This window comes from Globicephala melas, chromosome 15, assembly GCF_963455315.2.
Source record: "Globicephala melas chromosome 15, mGloMel1.2, whole genome shotgun sequence".
NCBI classification, from domain to species: Eukaryota; Metazoa; Chordata; class Mammalia; order Artiodactyla; family Delphinidae; genus Globicephala; species Globicephala melas.
Genome location: NC_083328.1, coordinates 10,149,783 through 10,177,456, shown reverse-complemented (window position 1 = coordinate 10,177,456; position 27,674 = coordinate 10,149,783). Strand labels below are relative to the sequence as shown.

At 43.0% G+C, this 27,674-nt stretch overlaps 1 protein-coding gene across 1 annotated transcript in view; it reads left to right on the top strand.

The window, feature by feature from the left end:
• The window catches only part of LOC115861287 (general transcription factor II-I repeat domain-containing protein 2), a 52,874-nt gene that overhangs the window by 1,006 nt on the left and 24,194 nt on the right, over window positions 1-27,674 (top strand). The window contains exons 2-6 of the mRNA XM_060284851.1: window positions 7,484-7,587; window positions 14,651-14,789; window positions 24,369-24,488; window positions 26,004-26,187; window positions 26,340-26,368. Of these exons, the coding sequence (XP_060140834.1) occupies window positions 7,489-7,587; window positions 14,651-14,789; window positions 24,369-24,488; window positions 26,004-26,187; window positions 26,340-26,368 (571 nt within the window). The 5' untranslated portion in view covers window positions 7,484-7,488. The remainder of the gene's footprint in view (window positions 1-7,483; window positions 7,588-14,650; window positions 14,790-24,368; window positions 24,489-26,003; window positions 26,188-26,339; window positions 26,369-27,674) is intronic.

Genomic DNA, 27,674 nt, shown 5'->3' with positions numbered 1-27,674 from the left:
GTGGGGTTTGTCGTGGGTGTGGACACTGGGGCGGCCACCAGTGGCCGGTTTGTTGGCAGAAAACCAACCTAGAGGTCAGAAGGCGGCTCTGGTCCTAGACTACAGTCCCTCACGATTATGATTTAGAGATAAAGGAGAAAAAAGGTTTGTAGGGCTATGTTCCCCGTGCTTCGAACCCAAGCTTTGCTGTTTAATAACAGCTTTATTGACATAACGCCATGAAATTCACCTTTAAAAGTGTATAATTCAGTGGTTTTTGTTTATTCACAGAGCTGTGCAACCATCACCAGTAATTCTAGAACGTTTTCATCACCCCCAAAGAAACCCCATATCGATTAGGCAGTCATTCCCCTTTCCCATCCCCACCCTGGACACCGCCAATGTGCTTTGTATCCCTGTGTGTCTGCCTATTCCAGGTATTTCCTAAGGATAGAATCATCAAAGGGAGTGTTTTGGGTCTGGCTTCTTTCATTCCTTCTTATGGCTGAATAATAATTCATTGTATGGATATACCACATTTTCATCTTCCATCAATTGACGAATGTTTTTGGATTATTTCCACTTTGGGGCCATTATGAATACTGCTGTTGAACATCAGTGTTCAAGTTTTTGTGTGGACATTTGTTTTCAACTCTTGGGTACATACCAAGGAATGGAATGGCTGAGCCAAAAATGCCACCGTTTAGTTTCCTGCTGGTAATTTGAAGTAAGCAGATGTCTAAATACGGGATTGGAAATTGGCAAATTGGATATTGCTCATAGCTGCAGTCGAAGAGTTGAGCAGCCTTGTCTCTTCTTTTCTTCCACCTGGAGAGGAAGGCTTGATCTGTGTGACCGGCCACCTTGCCTTCAGTGGACACAGGGCTTGGCGCCAGGCTACTGCAGGTGATAATGCATTTGGAGCGGGTCAACTTTCTTTCTGCCTTCCTGTTGTTTAGTGCCCCACAGCTCTGGGTCTTTGCCCACACCTGCTGCCTGGAAGATCTCTTCGCAAGCAGAACTTGCTAACATGCTTTCAGTCTCATCCCCCAGGTTGTTGACTCAGAACCATTTCGGGGGGTTCTGGCTTTCATTTTGCCTTCATTACCTGCTATTCTGTATCTATGCAGGTTTGTCTAACTCGAGACCGCAGGACGTGGATTTTATTCACATAAAAATCACTTTGTTTCCCCCTTGTCTTTCCTGCCAGCAGTGTATATTTTCATATAGCACGTGCTCATTACATTTTTTAAAATTTTAAACATTTGTTTGGCTAAGCTAAAGTTCTTGATTATTTGTTAAGCTTTTTTTTTTTTTTTTTCATTTAATTTGGCCGCGCTGCATGGCTTGTGGAATCTTAGTTCCCCGACCAGGGACTGAACCCGTGGAGTCCTAACCACTGGACCCCCAGGGAATTCCCAAGCATTTAATTTTGACTTTTTTTTTTTCATTTTTTGACATTGAAAATACATATTATGTCTAGTTCTTTTCCATACTCCTTGGTCATTCCAGAAGAGTCCTTGGTTGTCTTGAATTTGTTATTATTCTTTTTTTAGGATATTTTTTCCCAGCTTGAGATATAATTGACATATAACACTGTATTAGTTTTAGGAGTACAGCATAGTGATTTGACATATGTATGTATTGTGAAATGACTACCACAATAAGTTTAGTCAACATCCATCACATCACATAATTACAATTTTTTTTTCTTGTGGTAAGATCTACTCTCTAAGCAACTTTCAAATATACAGTACAGTATTGTTAACTATAGTCACCATGCCCCAGGACTAGTTTATTTTATAACTGGGGGTTTGTACCCCTTGACCACTTCAATACATTTCTGTTGAATGTTGAATAGGTACACCTGCATTTGTAGTTTCCACTTACTGTAGGCCTGGGCTGAGTCAGGGAGAAGGTGGCACCTTGGGAACTTGCTAATTAAAATCAAGGCCTCAGGGACCTGAAAAATAAACCTTTGAAAAGGTAAATTTAGAAACAATTTAAAAAATAAAGCAGGTGTCTATTTCAAGATTTCAGAGGTTTGATAAATGGAGTGGATGACATTCCAAAATTTAAGTGGTGGAAATGAATTCTAGAACAGGGATGGGCAAATTTTTTTTGTAAAGGGTCAGATAATAAATATTTCCAGCTCTGAGGACATGTGGTCTCTGTCACATGCAACCCTGCCTTTGCAGGAAAGCAGTCAATGGACAAGATGCAAGCCAGTGAGTGTGGCTTATGTTCCAATAAAACTTTATTTATAAAAATAGGTGGTAGTCTGGTTTTGATGTTTGCTTTTCATTAGTAAAATATAACGTTGAAAAGGAGAGAAAGTCCTCAAAGTTAATTGGGAAAACTGTGAGATTTGAGAGTTGTTTCAGTTTACATCTCCAGTTTTAAAAAAGCAAAAAGTTAAGCACTATATAAAATCTGTGATCTAAATGAACAAAGCTGGTGCTTTATATTTCAGTAGAGAAGTTAATCACCATATAGGCTTTGGGGGGTTGAACTCTGGTACAAGCTCTCATTGTCAAGGATTTTTAACTATTAGAATGCAATGATTTTGTTTCTCAGGGAAATGTCCTCAAGGTGGGAAACCACGTGATTAGTTTATAACCATGGTTCATTAGTTTGGATGTGGTATTGACACATGGTGTGTTCTAAATCATAAAATGTAAAAGACAAAGTTCCTGCCTCCATTTGCTGTTAAGTAAAGGGTGCAAACAAAGCAATAATTATGAAACATACGTTTTTAAAATTATTGCTGGTAGCACAGTTGACACCAACCGATAATAGCTTTTTTGAGTTCCACCTAGTTTCATTCTGCCTGTTATTTTATTCTCTGTTAAAGTTTTGGCATCACAGTCCTCTCAGAGATTACTGTGGGGTAATTACAGATTAGGTGCAAGCATAAGAGCCTGGAATATGCCAGTCCCTTAAGTGGGCTCAGATCTCTGGTGGCTCTCAGTGTGAGCATCTCACAACAGTGTGTCTGGTTCTACTGTTTAAAAATGCGTATTTTTCATACATCATGGCCCCTACACTACATCATTGGATGATTAATGGAAGAAACAATGACCCATGTCAACACTGCAGGGAAAACTGGCTCTGCAGGATTTAGCAAGAGGTCACAGAGCGGTCACGATGAATCCACTATTCATGTCATCAACATGAGAGTCACCATACTGTGGCTTTGAGGGTTCCAGTAGCTGCTAAGTGACCAGCCAAGTATGTGATAGGCTTTAGAGAGACTGCAAAGTATTAAAGTTATGGCTAGACGACGTGAAATCTAAAGACATATCTATAGATGGCAAAGCTCTAAGAAAAAAGGGAAACCACCACCAAAGAGGGGATGGACGTGTGATAGACAACGCAGAGCCCGCTGGGGGTGGTTGACAGATTTCAGAAGCACTTACCTGAAAAAATGTGTGGTGTCGGCAAAGTTGCATCTGCTGATTAAGAGCTAGAAAAGCCTGTCCCCTAAACAATGAAAGAAATCGTGGAAGAAAAATGGTCTCTCTGGGAAAGATATGTACTGCTTCCTCGGATAATGTTGACCACGCTTGAATTTGCCTTTTGGTATACCTACTTCCATTGTAAGACTCGACTCCGCTGAATGAGACATAGTCTTTTTTTTTTTTTAACAGTGTTTGAATTAGTTAACTCTGAAAGATAATGGTCAAGAATATATTTCTTCATCACAGTTTTAAAAAACAGTAAGGTATTAAAGAGCTTGGTTCCAGGTTTATCTTTAGAACAGTGCAAATTTACCCACGTGAGTCCTTTTTTAAAACAAATATTTTCTTTATTTTAGATAAAAATTGAACACATGTTCACTATATTTGAAAGCTTATTTAAAAATCTTTGTGAGATTTCTGTAACTTCCAATGGGAAAATTATTTTAATATTTCAACAAGTAATGCAGCTGACACGTAAAGATAAAGAAAAGAAATTGGAGTGAAACTCTAGCTTTGCCAATATTTTGCATAAATAAAAATTATTTCAAGTTGGACCTTTTAATATGAAGTAATTTAATCAGAATTCTTTTTTTTTTATAAATTTATTTATTTATTTTTGGCTGAGTTGGGTCATTGTTGCTGCGCGCGGGCTTTCTCTAGTTGCGGTGAGCGGGGGCTACTCTTCGTTGCAGTGCGCGGGCTTCTCATTGCCGTGGCTTCTCTTTTTGCAGAGCACGGGCTCTACGTGCGAGGGCTTCAGTAGTTGTGGCACATGGGCTCAGTAGTTGCGGCTTGCAGGCTCTAGAGCACAGGCTCAGTAGTTGTGGTGTGTGGGCTTAGCTGCTCCGCGGCATGTGGGATCTTCCCGGCCCAGGGCTCAAACCCGTGTCTCCTGCATTGGCAGGCGGATTCTTAACCACTGTGCCACCAGGGAAACCCCCAATTCAGTGGGTTTTTTTTTAATATATGCATGGAGTTGGGCAGTCATCACCACAGTCAAAGTTAGAACATTTTCATCACCCTGAATAGAAACCCTGTACCCTTTAGCTACCCCACCTCCCAGCCCTAAGCAACCACTAATCTACTTTCTGTCTCTATAGATGTCCCTATTCTGGACATTTCATATGCATAGACTCATGTAATATGTGGTTCCCTTGATTTTAAAACGAGGGGGCCCATAGAAGTTCAGAGGTGAAAGGAACCTTCATAGTAAGTGATTGATTTAGTCATAGAGGAGGAACCTGAGGGCCGCTGCCCACTGGGGTCCCGGAACAGGTTGGTGGTCTGGGGAACCCACAACCTGGCTTTCCTGGCCCCTGCTTCTGTGAGGACCAGCCCATCATGCCTCATGCCCTGTAAGCTTGCGTCACCAGCCTAACTTGGTGTGTCCTCTGGTGTTCACTGTTAATGCCACTGTGTGATAGCAGTTTCTTTCTGGCAAAGGGAGCAGGAGAGGATGCAGCCACCGGGTTAGGGGTGCAGGGAATGTTCCATGAACAGCGTTGACTAAGGACTATCCAGGGAGGACTTTGCTGGTGATCCAGTGTCTAAGACTCTGCGCTCCCAATGCAGGGGGCCTGGGTTCGATCCCTGGTCAGGGAACTAGATCCCACATGCCACAACTGAAGATTCTGCATGCTGCAACTAAAAAGAGATCCTGCACGTGGCAACAAAGATCCCGTGTGCTGCAACTAAGACCTGGCACAGCCAAATAAATAAATAATTTTTTTTTTTTAAAAAAAGGACTATTCAGGGAAATGACCTCTTGGGACAGGCAAAGAACAGTTCAGTGAATTTCTGTTGTAATCCAGATACAGCCGTTTCTAGAGAGCAGAAAGCCCCAAATGAAATGCATCCTTCCCCATCAAGCCTGAGGGGACTCAGTCCCCTCCAGCGTTCTTACCATCAAAAAGTACTAAAATGCTCTTGAAAAGTTCTGGTAATGAATAGGACCTCTCCTCGCCTGTGGCATCCCCACGGGCTGTTGGTATGGTGTCCCTCCCATTTCTTAACACACACTGAATGTGATTGACATAACAGATCTACAGCCATTGAAGGTGAGAAGTGGAAACAGCAGTAGGCAGGAAGTTGCCCAGCGTCTAGCTTTTCATGGACAAATCAACATGTTTGTAACCTGAGAATACATCTGCTCCTTTTTCTCTGTCTGGGATAATAAAGGGAAAATAAGAATTATGAATGAAAATATTCTGCGCTCCCAAAGAATCAGGATAGGGCATAATCTAAGTGCATAGTCTGGTAAGTGGCAAAAATAGCGTGCCTTTGCTGTTTCATGCTTTGTGATACCCATTTCTTCGGCCTGCTGTACTAAGTGATGATCATGGAATCGAGATGCTAGAGGAAAGAGTTTCTAAGACTTAACACGTGTCCTTCGTGGTGCTGCTTTTGCTGCTTTTTCTGACTCCAGCTCTGTGGGAATAGAGTCCTTGTTATGACAAACAACATTCACAGACTTCTATCTGTTCTCAAATATGGGTGTGATAACAAGTGTCAAGGAGTGTCAAAGTCTTGATATTAAGATAATTATTTAAAAGCTTCAAATTGGGACTGCCCTGGCAGTCCAGTGGTTAGGACTCCGCGCTTCCACTGCAGGGGGCAGGGGTTCGATCCCTGGTCGGGGAACTAAGATCCTGCAAGCCTCGCAGCGTGCCTAAGTAAATAAATATTTTTAAAAATAAATAAATAAAATAAAGTCCTCAAATTGAAGTATATTTCCTCACCTGTTCATGCCCAGGTCTTGCCTGTTAATTTATGTTCCTGGTATGATGTCACACTCTCATGTTCTATTTCATAATAGGGAAAGTTATAAAAAAATTTTAAGTCAAACAGTTTGCATCCTAATGGCTCTGTACATGCTAGTCTACGTTCTTTCTTTCTCGGGAAGACCTCAGCTCTAACTTAAGAGATCCTCAAGGATCCTCAAGTGTCTTCAGAAGATCTAGATAGATGAGTAGTTATATTTTTAGAATTCCTTTTCAGCCTGCTATATCCCTCCAGATTGGCTAGGGTAGGCGATGGTTAAAAACACCACCAGATTTTGGTGCGTTCAAGGAGCAAGAATTTATTCCTTGCTTGCCCTAGAGGTCTCTTGTGATTGGCTGTGGGTCTGATCCACAGTTTCCCCAATCTGGAACCCAACCATATGGAACGTGGCAGATCCATTGCAGAGCAAGGAGTGTGGCAGGAACCTCTGCGTGGAAGTGACGTCATTTCCCTGACATCCTCGGCCAAGGCAAGGCACGCAGCCACATACCTTCAAGTGGGCAAGGAATTGAACCACAGGCTCTGAAAGAAACGTTTGCGAATATTTCTGAATAGCCTTATAGGACCACCGTACTTCACCCCCGTAGATCTTTAGGCTTCCTCCCACATACATATTTATGTCGATCTGTTTATCTTTTGCTTACAAACATAATTAAGCCAGATATTGCAGGGGCAGGACACGATGACAAGTGCTTACATTGTATGCTCTAGTTCAAAGAACTCTCTTTATGATGTTAAAGAAATTTTGCAAAGAAACTTTTTAATGCTCACTTGATTTAGAGTCTGGGGAAAATTAGAATGAGCTTTCATGGAGAAGTCCGAGCAGGAAAAGGAAGGAAGGGATCTTCTCTTCCCATCTGTAATGCCACAAAGCCACTTCTCTCCTTTTCCTGTGTATGTGGACCAGAATGTGGTGCCCGACATGGTCGTGCTGAAATCTGACAACACAACACGGGATCAGTAAAGGACCTTCCTTACCTTCCTTCCTCCTCGTCTGGGAAATAGTTAACATGCCTCTCTAGCATACCTGAATTTATTTTATGAGAAGGTGATATCTAGGTTTAGTGGAAAATACACTATGGAAAGTTAGCATTGCTCTACAGAGATCTTAGGCAAAGCACTTACTGTCTCTAAGTGTCGGTTTCCTCACCTTTAAAGGAAGGGTTGAACTAGGTCACCTGTGAGGACCCTCACAGCTCTAAACATGTCGAGCAGGACACTGAATTTCTACCACTCACTTTCCTAATACTTCTCTTTCCTAGGGATCATGGCCCAAATAGCAATGTCCACCCTGCCCATCACAAATGAGGAGTCCTCGGAGAGCAGGATGGTGGTGACGTTCCTCGTGTCTGCCCTTGAGTCCATGGTGAGATGGCTTCGCAGTTCTATAAAATGTCACGTGGTTGGATCCCTGCCGAGCAGAACGGTGGAGCACTTCACCGACACTTTTGATGTTCAGCTTCAGTGTTACATCCTATCTGTGTGCACATATCCTTTTTTATAGGGGATGATGGGCTTGTCAGATAATTAAGAAATTTTTTTCTTACATTATGGATGGAATTGTATAAATGTAATCTCTCTAGATCTGAAAATTTAATGAAGGCCCCTCCGTTACCTTGTTTGAGAATACTTTTTGTTTAAAGTCAAAGGTAAATTAATAATCCAGGGGCTTCCCTGGTGGTGCAGTGGTTGAGAATCCACCTGCCAATGCAGGGGACATGGGTTCAAGCCCTGGTGCAGGAGGATCCCACACGCCACGGAGCAACTAAGCCCGTGCGCCACAGCTACTGAGCCCGCGTGCCACAACTACTGAAGCCCGTGCGCCTAGAGCCTATGCTCCGCAACAAGAGAAGCCACAACAATGAGAAGCCCGCACACCACAGTGAAGAGTAGCCCCCGCTCACCGCAACGAAGACCCAACGCAGCCAAAAATAAATAAATAAAATAAATTTTTTAAAAAATTAATAATCCATCGATATGCATCTATTTACATCCAAAGTGTAAAACTTACCTTGTGGGTGAAAATTTGAGGGGAGATTTACGTAACCTCAAAGCATCTGATCACAACATATTGATTAAAAAACGGAACATCAGTAACTTTATAAAAGTAGAGAAACCTGACAGCCACCCCCTTAATCAAGTGACCAAGGGGAACATCAGCAGTAATGGGACGGAGGGACCTCCCGAGCTGCCTGGTGGGAGGAACTGAGGAGGGGCAGTGCCGCGTCCTGGCATTCCTGCCTCCAAGGAGGAAGCATAGGACAAACCCACATTTACGGACATCCTACAGAGTAACTGGGCTGCACTTCCATGAATGTCAGTCTCACGAAAGACAAAGATGGAGATCTGTCTGTTCCAGATGGAAGGAGACTGGTGAGACAGGACAGCCAATACAAAGTGCGACCCTGGACTGGATCCTGGACCAGAAAAAAATCTAGAGAGAGATTTACGTTTTCTATAAAGAACACTATTGGGTCCATTGGCAAAATACCAAACACACAGGTAACTCACTCACATACACACACGCATACCTAGACCCATCATATTTAAACTGTAGAAAACCAACTATAAAGAGAAAATTTTAAAGCAACTTAGGGTAAACTGAATAACGGCCCCCAAAGATGTCCTGTCCTCATCCCCAGAGCCTGTGAACGTTACCTTATTTGGCAAAAGAAAGTTTACAGATGTGACTAAGCTAAGGATCTTGAGATGGGAGATTATCCTAGATTATCTGAGGGTAAATAAAAATGTTAAAAAAAAAACAACAACCCTGGAATGAATTTTTTTAAAAGCATCAGACCTATTTGAAGAGAACTAGAAATATCTTACCCCAGAACTGACCACATTCCTTCTTTTGATAAATATTCATGAAGCAGCTCCTATATGTCAAGGTCTTCTAGGTGCTGGGGCCAGAAGACTTGAGAAGACAGATAAGGTCCCCCTCACATAGATTTCATGTTCTACTTGGGGAGACAGACAATAAACAAAGTCTGTGTGTGTGTATCAGTAAATATAATATTATTTTAAAATGAGGGTCAGGGGGACTTCCCTTGTGGTCCAGTGGCTAAGACTCTGTACTCCCAATGCAGGGGGCCTGGGTTCGATCCCTGCTCGGGGAACTAGATCCCACACACATGCCGCAACTAAAGATCCCACATGCCGCAACTAAGACCTGCACAGCCAAGTAAATAAATAAATATATTTTTTTAAATAATTAATAAAACAAGGGTCAGAAAACAGAGGTTTAGGGGAGAGAACAGATGGTTAAGGGGGGTGGTCTGGGAGAAGTTCTCTGGGCAGCTGCCCTTTATGCAAAGACCTAGATGAAGTGAGGAAGTGAGTCAGACCAGTATCTGGGGGCAGAGTGTTCAAAGCACCAAGAACAGCTTGTGCAAAGGCCCCTTGGCAGGAACAAGTTTGGTGTTTTCAAGGAGTACCAAGAAGTCCAGTAACACTGGAGCAGAGCGAGGAAAGAAGATGTGGTCAGAGGTCAAGTACAAGAGGCTGCTACTTCCCTGGCAGTCCACTGGTTAAGACGCTGTGCTCCCAATGCCAGGGGTCACGGGCTCAGTCCCTGGTCGGGGTAACTAAGATTCCCGCATGTCACACGGTGCAGCCAAAAAAAAAAGAGGCAGCTAGTGACCAGATCATATCAAGACTGGGACTGTTTCCCTCAGGTAGTGGGAAGGCATTGGAAGGTTTTGAGCAAAGGAGTGATGGCAGTGGCGGGGGGTGTTTGTGTCAACAGTCGATGACTGTGGAACACGAGTGGAAGCAGGGAGACCAGTTTGCAGGCCATGGTTCATGTGGGAGGTTTTGGTGGCCTGGACTAGGGTGGGAGTGGCGGAGATAAGAAGCGATGGGACCACAAAGATCTGATGAAGGTAGAGTTGCTAGGACTTACCGATGGATTGGATGGGAGCTATGACATTTTCTTGAGAAAATCAAGTTTTGTGTGTGTGGTAGGATATGTGTATATATATATAATATATATATATATTATATATATATATACACGACGTAAAATTTACCATCTTCACCATTTTTAAGTGTACAGTTCAGTGGCATTAAGTACATTCACACTGTTGTGTGACCCTCACCACTGCCCATCTCCAGAACTTTTTCATCTTCTTAAACTGAAACTCTGCCCTCATTAAACAGTTATTCTCACTCACCCCTTCCTCAAGCTTTCAGAAACCGAGGTGTGTGTGTGTGTGTTTTAATAAAATGTTATCGTACTTAGGAATACTTTTACTATTTACAGAAAAGCTGGAGACTTCCCTGGTGGTCCAGTGGTTAGGACTCTGTGCTTTCACTGCAGGGGGCCAGGGTTCGATCCCTGGTTGGGGAAATAAGATCCCACAAGCCACGTGGCCTGGCCCAAAACATAAATAAATAAAAGCTGTAAAGATCATACAGAGAGCCCCCACATACTCCTCACCCATAACTTACATAACTGTGGTACGTTATATGTAACTATGGTACATTTGCCAAAACTAATAGATCAATACCGTACATCACTATTAACCAACTCCAGACTTCACTCGAATTTCATCAGCTTTTCCACTGATGTCCTTTTTCTGCTCCAGGCTCCACCCTGTGATCCCACATGGCATTTAATCATCCTGTCCCGTTAGGCTCCGCTGATCTGCGACAGTTTCTCAATCTCTTTTTTTTTTTTTTTGCGGTACGCGGGCCTCTCACTGTTGTGGTCTCTCCTGTTGCGGAGCACAGGCTCCGGACGCGCAGGCTCAGCGGCCATGGCTCACGGGCCCAGCCGCTCCGCGGCATGCAGGATCCTCCCGGACAGGGGCACGAACCCGTGTCCCCTGCATCGGCAGGCGGACTCTCAACTACTGCACCACCAGGGAAGCCCTCCTCTTATTTTTGATGACTTTGACAGTTCTGCAGAGTTCCGGTCAGGTATTTTATCGAATCTCCTTCCGTTTGGGTTTCTCTGATGTAGCCCTCCTGTTTAGACCAGGGTTATGGAGTTTTGGAAAGAAGACCGGAGAGGTGAGATGCCTCATCTTCTCATCACATCGCATCAGGGGTGCGTGGCACCAACGCGTCACTGGTGAGGCTCACCTGGATCACTGGGTCAGGGTGGCACGATGGTATAAAAGAATTTATACCCTTTGAGTCAGGTGTGCCACTGACATGATTCCAGCCCATGGAAATAAACGTGTACGGAAATGTTTACATCCTCGGAATTTTTTTTTTGAGGTATAATTGACATACAACTCAGATGTTTATTGTAGTGTCATTTGTAACAGGAAAATAACTTCAGTAATGTAATGGTTAACCTATGGCATATACATAGGATAGAATATTATATATTCATTCAAAAATCATGTTTTTCAGGATTATAAATGCTCAGAAATAATGAAAAGTGAATAAAGCAGGATGCCAACCTATATACAGTAGAATGTTTCTAATTTTGTTTTTAAAAATTGTGTGTGCATATTTTAAAATGTGAATAGTGGGTAATTTTAGGTAATGGAATTAGAGGTGATTTCTTTTTCTGTGTACTTTTCTGTATCTGCTAAAATTTTTGTAACAGCATATATCATAATGAGAAAAAAATGCTTTTAAAAAGATATTTTCTACCAATGATGACCTAAGTAAGACTAAAGATTGATAACTTCACCTAACACCAGATTCTATACTTTAGATAAAGAGCTGAATTTTTGGTTCATTTGACACAGAGATAGATTTGCCATGAAGTTAATGGAACTTAAAAGCTTCTGGGCACCTGCCTTGCACTGGCCACTTCCATGGCCTTGGGGGATCCTAGCAACACATGCACATATGTTTTTGTAAAATTTGCTGAAGTGAGATCTTTTCACCACATCAGTTAAGGTTGCTGTCTCCTGTTCTGCCTTCCTCTTTCTGTCACAGCCCTGTGTTAACTTCCTCTTGCTCCTATAACAAATTACACAAACTTAGAGGCTTTAAACGCCACACATTTATCTGACGACGGTTCTGGAGTTCAGAAGGCAGAAAGTGGGTTTTACAGAGCTAAAATCAAGGTGTCAACAGGCTGTGCTCCTTCTGGAGGCTCCCAGGGAGAAACTGTGCCTTGCCCTTCCCAGCTCCTCGGGCTGGAATTCCTTGACCTGTGGTTCCTTCCAGCAAGGGCACCAATGTGCCCTTGGATTCCCTTGTCATCCCCTTCTGCCTCCTTCTTTTTATACTAGGATCCTTGTGGTTTCATTAGGGGACCCCTGTGGCCCCACCCAGATAATCAAGATTATCTCATCTCGGGCTTCCCTGGTGGTGCAGTGGTTAAGAATGCGCCTGCCGATGCAGGGGACACGGGTTCGAGCCCTGGTCCAGGAAGATCCCACATGCCGCAGAGCAACTAAGCCCGTGGGCCACAACTACTGAAGTCTGCGTGCCTAGAGCCCATGTTCTGCAACAAGAGAAGCCACTGCAATGAGAAGCCTGCACACAGCAACGAAGACCCAAGGCAGCCAAAAATAAATAAATTAATTAAATTTTGAAAACCTTTAATTAAAAAAAAAAAAAGACAATCTCATCTCAAGATCCTAACTGTAATCACATCTGCAAAGTCCCTTTTGCCTGTAAGGTAACATAACAGGCTCTGGGGATTAGGACGTAGACATCTTTAGGGGCCATTATTCTGCCCCCCATAAGCCACTGTGTCAGGTGATGTTTGAGTGGAGATGGGCATTTTGGGAGTCTCAAGAAGGGGAAGCTGGGTTGGAGATTACATTTAGTTTTAGTTTAGTGGTAAGTATTACGTGGCTTGATGTTATTTCTGTGTCTGGGTAAATTATTGCTAGATGTCCTGGTATAGGAACGGTTTCCAGGAATAATCCGATGGTTGACTGTCAACTCTTCCGGTAACTCGACATCAAGGGACAAGACCCGAGGTCATATTGTGGTGTGAACATGTTCCCAACTCCAAAAGTATGTGGGTAGTAGAGGGGAAACAAGGTTTTAAATGTACAGAGCCAGCAGCTAGTCTGTGGAAAATTCTTCCAGTCATTAAATGGGTGTAATTGTCAACAGAGGATTTGTTTTTCATCGATGCGTTGTCAAAACAGAAGTTCCCTCTGGTCAGGAAGATACTCAGTAACGTAGCGTATTCAGTTATAAATACACCAAACATTCTTTTAAATTGTTGAAAGGAACTACATAAAGTAGAATTTATCAGAATTCTTGTCTGTAGCACCACGAAGAACAGCAAGTGTGTCTGTGGTATGAATTTTCATGTTTCATTTATCCTTATCATCAATAATAAAAAGGTAATCAATCACGTTGGAGGAAACATTAAATTATCTCTATTCTCTCCATAGAAAATGATATTATGAAATTTTTGTCACAGGAAGAGGCAAAGAGTCTGCAGCCAAAGATGTAGGGGAAAAAGGCATATGAGACAGGCGTGTCAGGTGTCAGGCGGTCAAGATTCTGCACTCGGTTCCAACATGGGTGTTTTCCCCACACTAACAAGCAATTCTTAGACACCAGCTGGGTGTCCTACCATTCACCTCAATCCTGACACTATTTACCTAGAGAGAGCGTCAGATTCCACAGGTTAAGGGCTCAGTCCTACAAGACTGTCTTCCCTACCCCTCCCCCAACTTCAGATGCCATTGGCAAGCCCGCATCCTCACCTGTGCTTCTGACCAACCCGCTATAGATTGGAGGGTCCCACATGCCCCTCCTCGGGTTCGATTAATTTGCTAGAGCTGCTCACAGAACTCAGAGAAGCATTTGATTTACTAGACTGTTATAAAAGGATCTATATAACTCAAGGACAGAAAGATGGGAGAGATGCACAAGGCAAGGTGTGGGGAAAGGGGAACAGAGCTTCCATGCCCTCTCCAGGTGCACCACTCTCCCTAAATCTCCACTTGTTCATCAATCCTTTTGTCTTTTCCTTCATTACCTAGGGATGATGGATTAAACCACTGGCCATTGATTCAATCTACAGTCCGTCTCCCCTCCCCAGAGGTCGGGGGGGTGGGACTGAAAGTTCCCACCTTCTAATCACGTGGTTGGTTTTCCCAGCAGCCAGCCCCCATCCTTAGGCTGGTCCCAAAGTCACCTCATTAACAAAGCAAAAGACACCTTTATCTCGCTCTTAGAAAATTCCAAGGGTTTTAGGAGCTTTGTGCCAGAAACAGTGGAAGATAACCAAATATATACATTTCTTATTATAAATTACAAACATCATCACAGGTGCTGAATAAAAATATTCTTCTCGCGGTTTTATGATGTTAATGGTATTTGCTTGATAAAATTTGTTTTGTTTTTTCTTGGTGGTTTTTCTCATTCTAAAGAAATATTTGTTTTGTACCTAATTTTGTACTTTTTTTCTTAAGGCAGACCTCACAGGCCCCACAAAAATCCAGATCTGCCCTTGCAGATAACATTTTATTCTTTTTTTTCCATTTCAGTGTAAAGAACTGGCCAAGTCCAAGGCAGAAGTGGCCTGCATTGCAATGTATGAAACAGACGTGTTTGTCGTTGGAACAGAGAAAGGACGTGCTTTTATCAATGCCAGAACGGATTTGCAGAAGGATTTTGCAAAATACTGTAGGTGTTAACAATTTTATCCTTTGTATTCATAAATCTTAGAATTTTGGCAGGCAAGACTTATGTATTATTTTCTTCTAAGATGTCATAAGCATTATCCTAAAAATGGTTCTGACACATCCCTTTGACTTAGCAAAACACTGAGTCCAAGAAACATGGTCAATGTATTTTACACTGTATCCTCAGCAGGGCCCTGGTTTTGTAGAATACATTTGAAGAACATAGAGGAAACTGTCTTTCATTCCTAAAATAAAACCAAATGGAACAAAAATACTCTTATTTTACTCCTTCCCAAAGGAAAGGGAGAAACTCCTTCAAGGCCTATTCGGTTTTTCTTTCAGCTAATAGCCATTATACTCCTTTGTCTTTTTTTTTTTTTTTTTTTAATGTGGGACTTTCGGAGCCTTCAATGTGTCAATATGTGTTACAAGGAGCATTAGTGAGCATATGTGGTCATCTGTGAGCTAAACTAGTCTAGTGTGTTAAAACCTACATGCTGTATAATGATTATCTCTACCACTGTAGGTCATCTGCCAGGTATTGAATTAGCAATTTTGTATTCCCTGGAACCAAGAAAGGAAAAAAAAAAAAGTTTATCGTGTGTGTGTGTGTGTGTGTGTGTGTGTGTGTGTGTAGGGGGATATGGGTATAGATATATAGATGTCTCCAAGGGTTGGCAAAGGACGTATACCTGCTCTGAATTATGTCATAGAGTTTTCTGCATAGGAAGTCCTCTCAGAGTTTTAAATTGTCTGGCACTCTATATATATCCTCTCTATATATGTATACAGTTGACCCTTGAACAACATGGGTTTGAATTGCACAGGTCCATATATATTTGGAATTTTTTCCATAGTAAATACTACAGTACTACAACATCTGTGGTTAGTTGAATCCACAAATGAGGAACCGTGGATACGGAGGAAACGTGGATACTGAAGGCCGACACTAAATTATACACAGATTTTCACCAGTACCCCTAACCCTCATGTTGTTCAAGGGCCAAGTGTATACCATTTTACTACAAAACAAACCTATATCTATGAAAGATCATACATATATATATATACAGGAGAGAGGATGATTGATTCAGATTGACTTTTAAGACCAAACTTAGGGTCTCTACTATCAAGAAGATTAAAAAACTGAAGCAATCTTTAAATAAGATGGTGAGTATGTAATTGATGAACAAGAAAGGTATGTTCAGATCAGTGTCAACTGCCAACTGGATTTCTAATCGTTGAAATTGAATCACAGATTTTTAAAAAATTTTCACAGTGCATGCTAATTTTTCATATATAAAGTTATTCATATTTCTCTGAATGTGTTTTCTCTCTGTTTTCCTTGATAAATCTTGTAAGGCATTCATCTCTTTTAATTAAATTTCCAATGAGGCAACTTTTGGCTTTGTGATTTTGTCTATTGTTTCTTTGTTTTCTTTGTCATTTATTTCTGCTCTTTATTATTTCCTTATTTAATTGAATTTAATTGCTTTTCTTTACTAGCTTCTTGATTTGGTAGCTTAGGTCATTGAGTTTTTTAAAAAATATTTAAAGTTATAATTTTTCCTTTAGGTTCTGCTTTAGCTGTAATCCTCAGACTTTGATATGTTGTGTTTTATTACGATTTTGTTCAAAGTATTTTCTAAGAACCCTAGTAATTTCTTTTTGACCCATGGTTACTGAGAAGCATGTTGCTTAATTTCCTAATATTTGGAAATTTGGGGATTATTGATTTCTAGTTAAATCCCATTGTGGTCCAAAAACATACTCTGTATGATTTTAATCCTTTTGAGTTTATCAAGACCTAATTTATCACTTAGCACATCATTGATGTTGGTGACTAGTCCATGTACCCTTGAAAAGAATTTAGATTCTGCAGTGAACAGACCAATCAGGTCAAGTTGTTAAATGTTATTCAGTTCATCTGTATCATTTCCAACTTTCGCCTATTATTTTAGCCGTCATGGATAGAGGGTTGTTAAAATAGCCAACTATATTGCTTATCTGTTCCTCCTTTTGGTTAGTCCATTTTGCTTCACACATGTTGAAGATATGAATATGAACGTTATTAGACATAAGTTTAGGATTGTAATGTTTTCCTGGTGCATTGACCCTTGCTTTCCTCACAAAATATTCCTCTTGCTTTCCTTTATCCTCCTGATCTTGAAGTCTCCTTTGTCTTGTATTAATATAGCCTCACCAGCTTTCTTATGACTAATATTTGCATAGCACAGCCTTTTCTATTCATTTACTTTCAGCTCTCTGTACTTTATATTTAAACTATGTCTCTTGTAAACATGCAGTTAGGTCTTTTTTGTAAAAACCAGTCTGAAAATCTGACTCTTACTTGGATTGTTTCATCCATTTACATTTCATGTCATTATTTATATGGTTTAGTTTAAGCCTTCTATGTTGCTGTTTCTTTTCTGTTCATCTCATATGTTCTTTGTTCCTTTGAGACTACTTTCCTGCGTTATTTTATTTCTTATTTATTTTTTTAATAAATTTATTTTATTTATTTATTTATTTTGGCTGCATTGAGTCCTCGTTGCTGCACGCCTGCTTTCTCTAGTTGTGGCCAGCGGGGGCTACTCTTCATCGTGGTACACGGGCTTCTCATTCTGGTGGCTTCTTTTGTTGCGGAGCACGGGCTCTAGGCACGTGGGCTTCAGTAGTTGTGGCATGCGGACTCAGTAGCTGTGGCTCGTGGGCTCTAGAGCACAGGCTCAGTAGTTGTGGCACATGGGCTTAGCTGCTCTGTGGCATGTGGGATCTTCCCGGACCAGGGATCGAACCCATGTACCCTGCACTGGCAGGCGGATTCTTAACCACTGTGCCACCAGGGAAACTCCCTGTGTTATTTTAGATCGAGAATTTTTTTGTATTATATTTTATCTCCTCTATTGACATTTTAGCTCTTTTAGGTTTTTTTTTTTTTTTGGTTATTCTTGGGATTATAATATGCCCTCCTAATTTGTCACAGTGAACCTAAAATTACGATTTTTCTACTACACCTACAATGTAAGAACCTTAAACAGTATAATTCTGTTTACTTCTGTCTAGCCCTAATATGTTATAAATCCTGCAGTGCCTTATGATGTTTGTTTTAAGTAATCACTTTCCAAAATTTTTTTAAATAATCTTTTATATTTACCTACATATGTACCCTTTCTAATACCCTTTTTTCCTTCTTGTAGCTCTGGATTTCCATCTGGAATTATTTCCCTTCAGCCTGAAGAACTTTCTTTAGCATTTCCTTTAGTGTGGGTCTAATAGTAAGAAACCCTCTCTGATTTTGTTTATCAGAAAATGTATTTACCTTGCCTTCATTTGTGTGTGTGTGTGTGTGTGTGTGTGTGTGTGTGTGTGTGTGTGGTTTTAAAAAAACCATAAAATTTACCATTAAACCACATTTATGGGTATGGTAGTTCAGTAGTGTTGAGTATATTCACATTGTTGTGAAACAGATCTCCAGAACTCTTTCATCTTGCAAACCTGAAGCTCTATATCCACTAAATAAACAATTCCCTTTCCCCCACTACCTTGGCCCCTGATAACCACCATTCTCCTTTGTTTCTATGAGTGTGACCATTTCACATACCTCGTCTAAGTGGAATCACAGAGTACTTACACTACTAACGCCTGGATTATTTTACTTTGGGCGGGCATAACATCCTGAGGTTTCATCCACGTTATAGCATGGAACAGGACTCAGTCTGCCTTCAAACACCTCTAATGAATTTTTCAGTTCAGTTATCGGATTTTTCAGCCCCAGAGGGCCGTTTGGTATTTTTATAGCTCCTCTTTGTCAGTGCCCTCCTTTTGTTCATGTATCATTTAGTTGTCTTTCTATACTCTCTCTTAGTGCATTGAGCATCTTTATTTTAAATTCTTTGTCAGGTAGTTCATAGATCTACATTTCTTTAGAATTGGTGTCTGGAGCTTTATTTTGTTCCTTTGAGTGGGCCTTGTTTCCCTGCTTCTCTGTATGCCTTGTAATTTTTTTCCCCCCTGGCATTTTTTCCTGGGCATTTGAAAAGACAACCACCTCTCCCAGTCTTTGCTTACTGGCTCCGTGAGGGGGAAGACCACCCATCGGCCCTGCTGGCTGTTCTAGAACCTCTCAAACCTTTCTGAATCTCTTTCGCCCCCTGGTGTCTCCCACAGAACTGCAGCTCTGAGTTAAGTCAGTGCTCTGAGTCAGGCAAGATATAAATCAGTTCCTCCAGTAACCCCCAGACAAGCCAGAATGTTGGACACACAGTCCACTCTTGTTTCCACGTCAAGGGAGGAGCCCCAGTCTGGGGGTTCCTTCGCAGCTGCTCTGCACTATGCCACGTAGAGTGAGAAGCATGAATAGGCACAGCAAATGCTGCAAACCTTCCTACCCCTGTGCTAACATCTCTTCTTGGTTTTCCAGTGGCTGGTCTGCAGAGTTCTCACAGAGGTGTTCTGGTCCGTATATTGTTAATTTGGTGTATCTGTGGAGGAAGGAAGGCCCATTGCTTCCTAGTCTGCCATCTTGCCAACATCATTCTCCTTGCTTTCGTTTCTGAAGATTTTTTTTTTTTTGAAGTATAGTTGATTTACAACATTATGTTAGTTTCAGGTGTATGGCAAAATGATTCAGTTATACATATATTTATATATTCTTTTTGAGATTCTTTTCCATTATGGGTTATTACAAGATATTGAATATAGTTCCCTGTGCCATACAGTAGGTCCTTATTGTTTTTTGAAGACTGCTTTTACTCGATATAGAATCTGGCTTGACAATTTCTTTCCTCCAGCCCTTTTTTTTCTCTTTTGGCCGCATCACGTGGCTTGCAGGATCTTAGTTCCCCGACTAGGGATTGAACCTGGGCCTTAAGCAGTGCAAGCATGGAGTCCCAACCACTGGACCGCCAGGGAATTCTCTTCCTCCAGCTCTTTCAAAGTTTCATTCCATTTCCTCCTGGTTGCCACTGTTTTAGATAACAAAGTCAGGTTCGAATTCTTATTTTTGTTCCCCTGAAGCTACTGTATCTTTTTCCCTAGCTCTGTCTCATCTTTGGTTTTCAGCAGTTTGTCCATGAAATGCCTATTTATAGCCTTCTTTGTTTGTACCCTACTTGGTCTGTGGAGCTTACTGAATCTGCATGTTGACGTCTTCATCAATGTTGGACATTTTTGGCCATTCATACCTCTTCAAATATTTATTCTGATTCTCTTCTTAATTTACACAGAGAAGGAAATTTGCTATTTAATGTTTTTTTATTTTTTTAATTATCTTTGGCTGCATTGGGTCTTCGTTGCTGCACGCGGGCTTTCTCTAGTTGTGGTGCGGTGGCTTCTCTTGCCGTGGAGCACAGGCTCTAGGCGCGCAGGCTTCAGTAGTTGCAGCACGTGGGCTCTAGGGTGCGCGGGTTTCAGTGGTTGTGGCTCACGGGCTCTAGAGCACAGGCTCAGTAGTTGTGGCGCACGGGCTTAGTTGCTCCACGGCATGTGGGATCTTCCAGGACTAGGGTTTTAACCCGTGTCCCCTGCATTGGCAGGCGGATTCTTAACCACTGTGCCATCAGGGAAGTCTGGCAGGTGGATTCTTAACCACTGCATCACCAGGGAAGTCCAGAAATTTGCTATTTATTGTCTCACAAGTCGTTAAGGCTCTGTTCCTTTCCCCCCCACTTTTTCTTTTTGTATTCAAGTTTCAGATTGGATAGTTTCTATTGGCATTTCTTTGAGGGCACTGATTCTTCCTTCAGCCGTATCCAGGGTGCTGTTAAGTCCATCCGGTGAAATTTTCATTTCTGATTATTTTCCATTTCTAAAATTGCATTTTCTTTCTTCCTTCTGTGGTTAACATTTTCATTTCTCTGTTGCAATTTCCCTTATATTAATTTGTTGTGTTCACCACCCCTATAAAAAGTCTTTCATGTGTTTATAGCAGTTGTTTTAGTCCTTATCTGGTAATTTCAACATCTGGGTCATTTCTGGTTCTGCGTCTATAGATTTTTTTTTTCTGTCTTGGTCACGGGTCACATTTTCCTGCTTCTTCACATTCCTACTAATCTTTCATTTTATACTGGGTATTATGCGTGATATGTTGTAAAAACCTGCTAAGTTAAATTGCATTTTCTTCTGGCAGGCAGTTAAGTTACTGGCAGGTCACCCTGTCCCCATGCGGATGAGAGTTGCCCTTGGCCCTAGAGCATCCCTCTTGGTCTCAGAAGGCGGCCCCTCCTCCTAAGATGTGCCCCTTAGTTTCACAAGGTGTTAAACAAGCTTCTCGAGCTTGGTGGATCTTGAATACCAACCCCTGTCTTTCTGGCACCACACAGCTGTTTAAATCTCTTCTCAGCAATTTACCTTCCAGATGTTGCTTTTCCTTAAAGCCTCACCCTGTGCTTGCAGAGTTTGGAGATGAAGCAAGCATTTGAGGGAAGATGCTATGATGATACTGGGTCTCCTACCTCTGTGACTCATTTTCTCCAGAATTTCCCTTTCAGTGTTTAACCACAATGGCAGTCCTGATATGTGACATAGATTTCCTCGTTTCACTAAGACGGCTGCTTTTTGGTTAAGCTCTATTTCTTCCTGAGTCCCACAGGAAGTCAGGAGTTCCCATGGGGGAAAAGCCAGGTCAATGTGCATCTCATCCCATATGTGTGCTTCCCTTCTTTCGAGGATAGCATTCCTTCCTGCTTTCGCCTGTTTCTGGTTGTTCTTCAGTGCTTTCAAGTAGTTATCTTCTCATTTTGTCCAGAGCTTATCGTTCATTGTTCCTGGCAAATACACACTTCTCTGCCATCGCTGGAACAGTAATACTGGGTGTCATTCTTGAACGTGTGATGGTTATTTCTCTAGAAGTTGTCTTGAAAGTTAGGAAAAATTACCATGGAATTGCATCAAAAACACATTTATCTGCCTTCTGAAGTTAGGAACCAACTCCCTGCTGTATAAGCATTCACAAATTTAATCCTCAAAACAGAAGGAATTTAGAATCAACCTGGGTTAGGGTTATAGGTGCTTAATATTAAAGCAATATAAAGTAAACCAGGGACTGGCGAGCTTTCTCTGTAATGGGAGTGATAGTAACTGTTTTAGTCTCTGGGTCATTACAGCCTCTGTTGCAGCCACTCACCTTGCTTTTGTAGCACGAAAGTAGAAGCAGGTGATATGGCGATGAATGCACCTGGTCAATAAAACTTTATTTACAGCACTGAAATGTGAATTTTGTGTTATTTTCTCAGGTTATGAAGTAAGTCCTTTTGAACTTATTTAACCATTTCAAAATATGAAAAACCATTCTTAGCTCACAGGTCATACAAAACACAGGCCGCGGGCAGGATGTGGCCCCAGGCTGTAGTTCACTGACCCCTGGACTAAACCTGCAGGCAGTACTGTCAATTATTCTCTTTACCTCTTATTTTACCTGTGGGCCAAAATTGTTTGAATGACCAAACACACATAGGTTTTCACCTGCTTCCTTCTTTTAGCCTAATTGGTTCTGATATGTGAACATGCCTAGGAATTGCTTTGCAGAATTGTTTACACAGAACTATATATATCCTGTACTTCCTGGATGTCTGAGGGTTTTCAAGTATAATTCTGTCTGTGCATGATTTTTGCCTTACATTTGACCCTAGAATGTAACTCCATGGTACAAGCCTCTCTGGCCCAAGAAATCACTTTGACGGTTTTCAAGTTACTGCCTCTCTACTCCAAGTCCACCCTTCTTTGTCCTGCCTTGTGATACTGGAACTGGACCCTGTAAACATTTCTCCCTTGGCAGCTGGCCTAGGACCTACCTTGGAGGCTTTTTCAGGAGGTCCCTGGAGGAGGAAGACACTTCTCTTCCCGTTTCCAGTGGGCTCGCACCTGCTTGTACCTGTAGCACACGGTGACCAATTGCACTTGGGATTCCCAGGGGCACCCCTGCCGCACACAGCATCCAGTTGGCTCCCCTGCATCCCGGCCAGCTGCCCAGCAAGTCACACAGAAGTCCCAGAAAGTTCCAGAAGGAAGCTTCCCAGAGAAATCTCAGGGGCACCACACCCACCGGCAGTTTCCCAGGGAGTTAGTTCCACCAGTGCCTGAGAGAGAGGCCTCCTAGAAAGTTCTGCTGGCATCACCCCATGGGTGGTTTCCAGAGTTCTGCCACCGCCCCAGGGAACAGCTTCCCTGCAACAGCGAATCTGGCGGCACCCCGGGGGCCACTTGCCAGTGGTTTCCACTAGCACCTCTAGAGGACGGGTCCCTGCTTGCCAGCCCCAGTTTATGGCACCCCTGCAGACTCTGCCTCCTCCCCAGAGAGGCCTGGACCTCAGCCTCGGGGGGACTCTCTTCCAGGATTAGTTTCTCCCTCAGCCCTTGTGGTGGTCGATGCTCCTGCTGCCTGTTACTTTGTGTTGTTTAGAGTTCTCATTACCCCTTAGCAGTTCATCCTTGTTACTACGATTCTGTTTTGGTTCTTTTTTTTTGGCTGCACCAAGTCTTAGTTGTAGCATGCAGGCTCTTAGTTATGGCTCGTGGGATCTAGGTCCCTCACCAGGGATCGAACCCGGGCCCCTCACATTGGGAGCACAGAGTCTTAACCTTGGGACCACCAGAGAAGTCCCACTAATGATTCTTTTATTAAACTTTCCCTGTTCAAATTAATGTGTGGTTTCTGTGTCCTGACTAACCCTGATGAAAACAAACAGTTTCAAAACTTTTGCAGTAGCAGCTGACAGGGGGGCTGTTCCCGAACCTGCCCAGTGCTGAGGGTCTTCCTACACAGTGACTGTCACTTGCAGACTGGATAGCAAATAATTTTCTTTTTTCTTTTTTTTTTTTTTGGCTTCCCTACTTGGCCTTCGGGATCTTGGTTCTCCAACCAGGGATGGAACCCGAGTCCTCTGCAGTGGAAGCGCAGAGTCCTAACCACTGGACCGGCAGGGAATTCCCAGCAAACAATTTTCTGTTACCATTTCCTCTGAACTACTAATATTTCCTTATATGTTGAATTATTTATTGTTTATCAGTAGATTCATTTCACAGGTGATCACTATGTTATTTTATCCTGTTCATCAGAAATAGCCTGTTCTTTGTTGTGTATTTTTTTTTTTTTAATTAAAAGGTCTTGTTTTGGACTTCCCTGGTAGCGCAGTGGTTAAGAATCCGCCTGCCAATGCAGGGGACACGGGTTCAAGCCCTGGTCCGGGAAGATCCCACATGTCCCAGAGCAGCTGGGCCTGTGCGCCACAGCTGCTGAGCCTGCGCTCTGGAGCCCGTGAGCCACAACTACTGAGTCTGCACGCCACAACTACTGAGCCCACGCGCCTAGAGCCTGTGCTCCGCAACAAGAGAAGCCACCACAGTGAGAAGCCCGCGCACTGCAACGAACAGTAGCCCCTGTTCGCTGCAACTAGAGAAAGCCCGCGCGCAGCAACAAAGACCCAACGCAGCCAAAAATAAATAAATAAATTTATTTTAAAAAAAAAGATCTTGTTTTATGTCTATTCCTTTTTCCTTTCAGTACCAGAAGCATGGACGTTAAGAAAACGCACAGTACAGATACTTGGATACTGACTTTGTACTGATCACTCGTTTACAGGCATTGCCGAAGGGCTGCAGGAGGTGAAACCCCCAGGCCCTGCCAACGGGATGCAGATTGATTCAGGAGAAACGGAAATACTCAGAAAAGCCGTCGAGGACTATTTCTGCTTTTGTTACGGTAAAGCTCACTTTAAGCATTAATTCTCTGAATAGTTCACTACAGAAGATGGTTTTAGAAATCATTTTATCAGCGTGACTATTTAGACCGTCTCTAACATTGGAAAAATCCACATTCACATCAAGGGAAGAGCCAGTAAAGTACCAGATCAAGTCTTCTTAAGGAAGACCACTTGGTCTCTTCTGGTCCATTGGAACCTCTGAATTCATCAGCCTTCAGTCTTTGCAGAGCCCCCTCCCCATGGCCATGCAGTTATTAGATGTTCATGGTTGGTTCACGCACCAGCCTCATCCTCATTGGTCTCCCCACCTACCCACATCTTCCCACAGGCATGGAGACAGGGATTTTTTTTTTTTAATACCTACACAGTGCTTAAAAAAGCTAGATAACAAGGAAGTCTGCAGGTGTTGTACTTGTGATAGAAGCACCTTAGCATCTTAGGGCCTGGGTCATCATTCCTAGACAGCTGCAAACATCTGTGTGACCTGCAGGTCCCTGTGACCATTTGGATTTGTGGGACTCCTCCAGCACAGGGGATCTTAGGGTCTCAGGCTACACTTCCATATGAGAAATGGAGCTCCAGCACCTCGGGGCTGGTCAGCCAGTGCAGAGACACCGACATATCCCCAGGTGGACTCAGCTTTCTACAGGCAAGTTGGCCCAATCTGTACAGTGTGACACAGGGACAGCTAAGCTTTGGGCAGGGCTCTCATCCTCTTTGGCTGCAGCCTGAGTAACCTCAGGCTGTTCCCTGCAGCCCTGGGTGCACCAGGGTGAGCACCCTGAATTGTGCAACCTCCAAGAGAATGGAGAAAAAGACCTATTATTTTCTTTCTTTTGGAAATAGATTATTTTTAGTTAATTAATTTACTTATTGAAATATAGTTGACTTACAATATTATATTAGTTTCAGGTGTACAACATAGTAATTCAATATTTTTTTAAATACATTTATTTTATTTATTTATTTTTGGCTGTGTTGGGTCTTCATTGCTGCGCGCTGGCTTTCTCTAGTTATGGCGAGCAGGGGCTACTCTTCGTTGCGGTGCACGGGCTTCTTATTGTGGTGGCTTCTCTTGTTGCGGAGCACGGGCTCTAGGCACGCGGGCTTCAGTAGTTGTGGCACACGGGCTCAGTAGTTGTGGCTCACGGGCTTAGTTGCTCCGCAGCATGTGGGATCTTCCCGGACCAGGGCTCAAACCCATGTCCCTGCATTGGCAGGCGGATTCTTAACCACTGCGCCACCAGGGAAGCCCCTGTGATTCAATATTTTTATAGATTATGCAACCTATTATATTCTCTTATGTGAAGATTTAAAGGAAAACATTTTATACTTTTTCTTTTGGCCTTTTGGTCGGAAATTTTATTAACTTGAGATATAGAGGCATAGGACACTTTAAGCTTTTAATAAATTTCAGAACCAAATATCACCACCTGTGTTTATGACACTAAGTGAAACTGACTATCAGGGATTTATGCTCATATTATTTAAAGACATCCTGCTGCTTCTTCTAGGCAAAGCCTTGGGGACGACAGCGATGGTGCCTGTTCCTTACGAGAAGATGCTGAGGGACCAGGCAGCCGTAGTGGTGCAGGGGCTCCCAGAAGGGGTCCCCTTTCAACACCCTGAGAACTATGACCTTGCAACCCTGAAGTGGATTTTGGAGAACAAAGCGGGGATTTCATTCCTTATCAACAGGTGATAGGCTCTACCCCCTCCTAACAGCTGATACACTGACTTAATTTCGGTTAGTTAATTCTGTCCCGTTATGTTTAGAAGTTGGTTATTCAGATGTTTAATCTGTCCGTCTTGTGTGTTCATGTCAGGTAACAGTATTGGTTTTCTTGCAGACCCTTCCTGGGTCCCGTGAGTCAGCTTGGTAAGTGACAGCTTCTCATACTTGGTGACTGCCCTTGACTGCTAAACCAGTTCTGCTGCTTAATTCAAATGCAAGTTTGGCACATTCTAAAGCTTGTTTATGCTTTGTCTTTCCTGCCTTGAGGAGGCCACCTCTGATCCCGGGGCCAGGGGTGGTGGGGATGTTTGCAGGGACTACAGCTCAGGGAAACACACATACCCAGCCTAAGAGCCGGGACGCCACCCTCCCGTCAGCTCGCATGCCGGCGAGCGTCTGCGTCCAGCCCTCGGAGGGCAGGAGATCTACCTTGTCCATGTGCACAGGAGTGTGAGGATGCTGGAGAGACTTCCTGGTCTCTGAGCACCAACCACAGGCCAGGCGTTGTGGGATTCAGGAGTGGTCTGGGCTGTGTGACCGTTCCCGTGCTTCTGAGATACATGATCTGTGAGGAGGAAAGAGACTGTTCAGAGAACCAGGGGTGACCCGTGGAGGAAATCCCTGAGAGCCCCCAGAAGGGGTTAGAATTGTGTGGTCAGAAGAGCTTCCTGGAGGAGCTGGCCCCCAAGATAAGCAGGATCTCAATAGCTTGGTTCCCCCAGGAAGCCCATTCCATGTGGTCAGGCAGAAAGTTATGTGCAGGGTGTTTGAGACCGTGTTTGGGAAACCAGGACCCCTCATAAGCTCCTTAACTGATGAAGGGACCAAAAAAGAAAATAGTAAGTTTACCAGGAACATTTAGAGATCCATCTGTGCCCACTTCCTTATTTTCTCAGATTATTATTCTGGATCATAGCTGGAAACCTTGGGCCATAGCTGTTCATGAAAGACCAGGTCTAAAGAGGGTGTTATGCTGAGCCTATATAGGTACAGAAGCCAGGTGGCAGGGGTGGGTGGAGGGTCTGTCCACATGGACTACCTTGGGGTATAGAGGGCCATGAGACACTCCTGTGCATGGGCTACTCACAGAGCAGGTATTTCTGGAGCAGTTGTGAGTTCCTGGGGTCCCCCAGTTCACATTAAAGGAGGGACTGGAGGGTGAGGGGTGGCAGGTGACCAGGTAACTGTTGTCCCAGGTGGCTTGTATTGTCATTATAGAAATAACGGTAATCGCTGCTGCTGACACTTATTTTGTGATAGGCACTGTTCTAAGCACTTTGCATGTATTAATTAATCCTCACCCAACCACCATTTTGAGACGAGGAAACTGAGGCACGAGGAGGCTTAGTAACCTGCCAGAGGTCGCTCCGGCACAGGTCTGCTCCTTGGCCCCCATTGTGCCCACACAGATGGCCCAGGCCCTGGGGGCTGCTTTGAGTTGGTCTCTCCT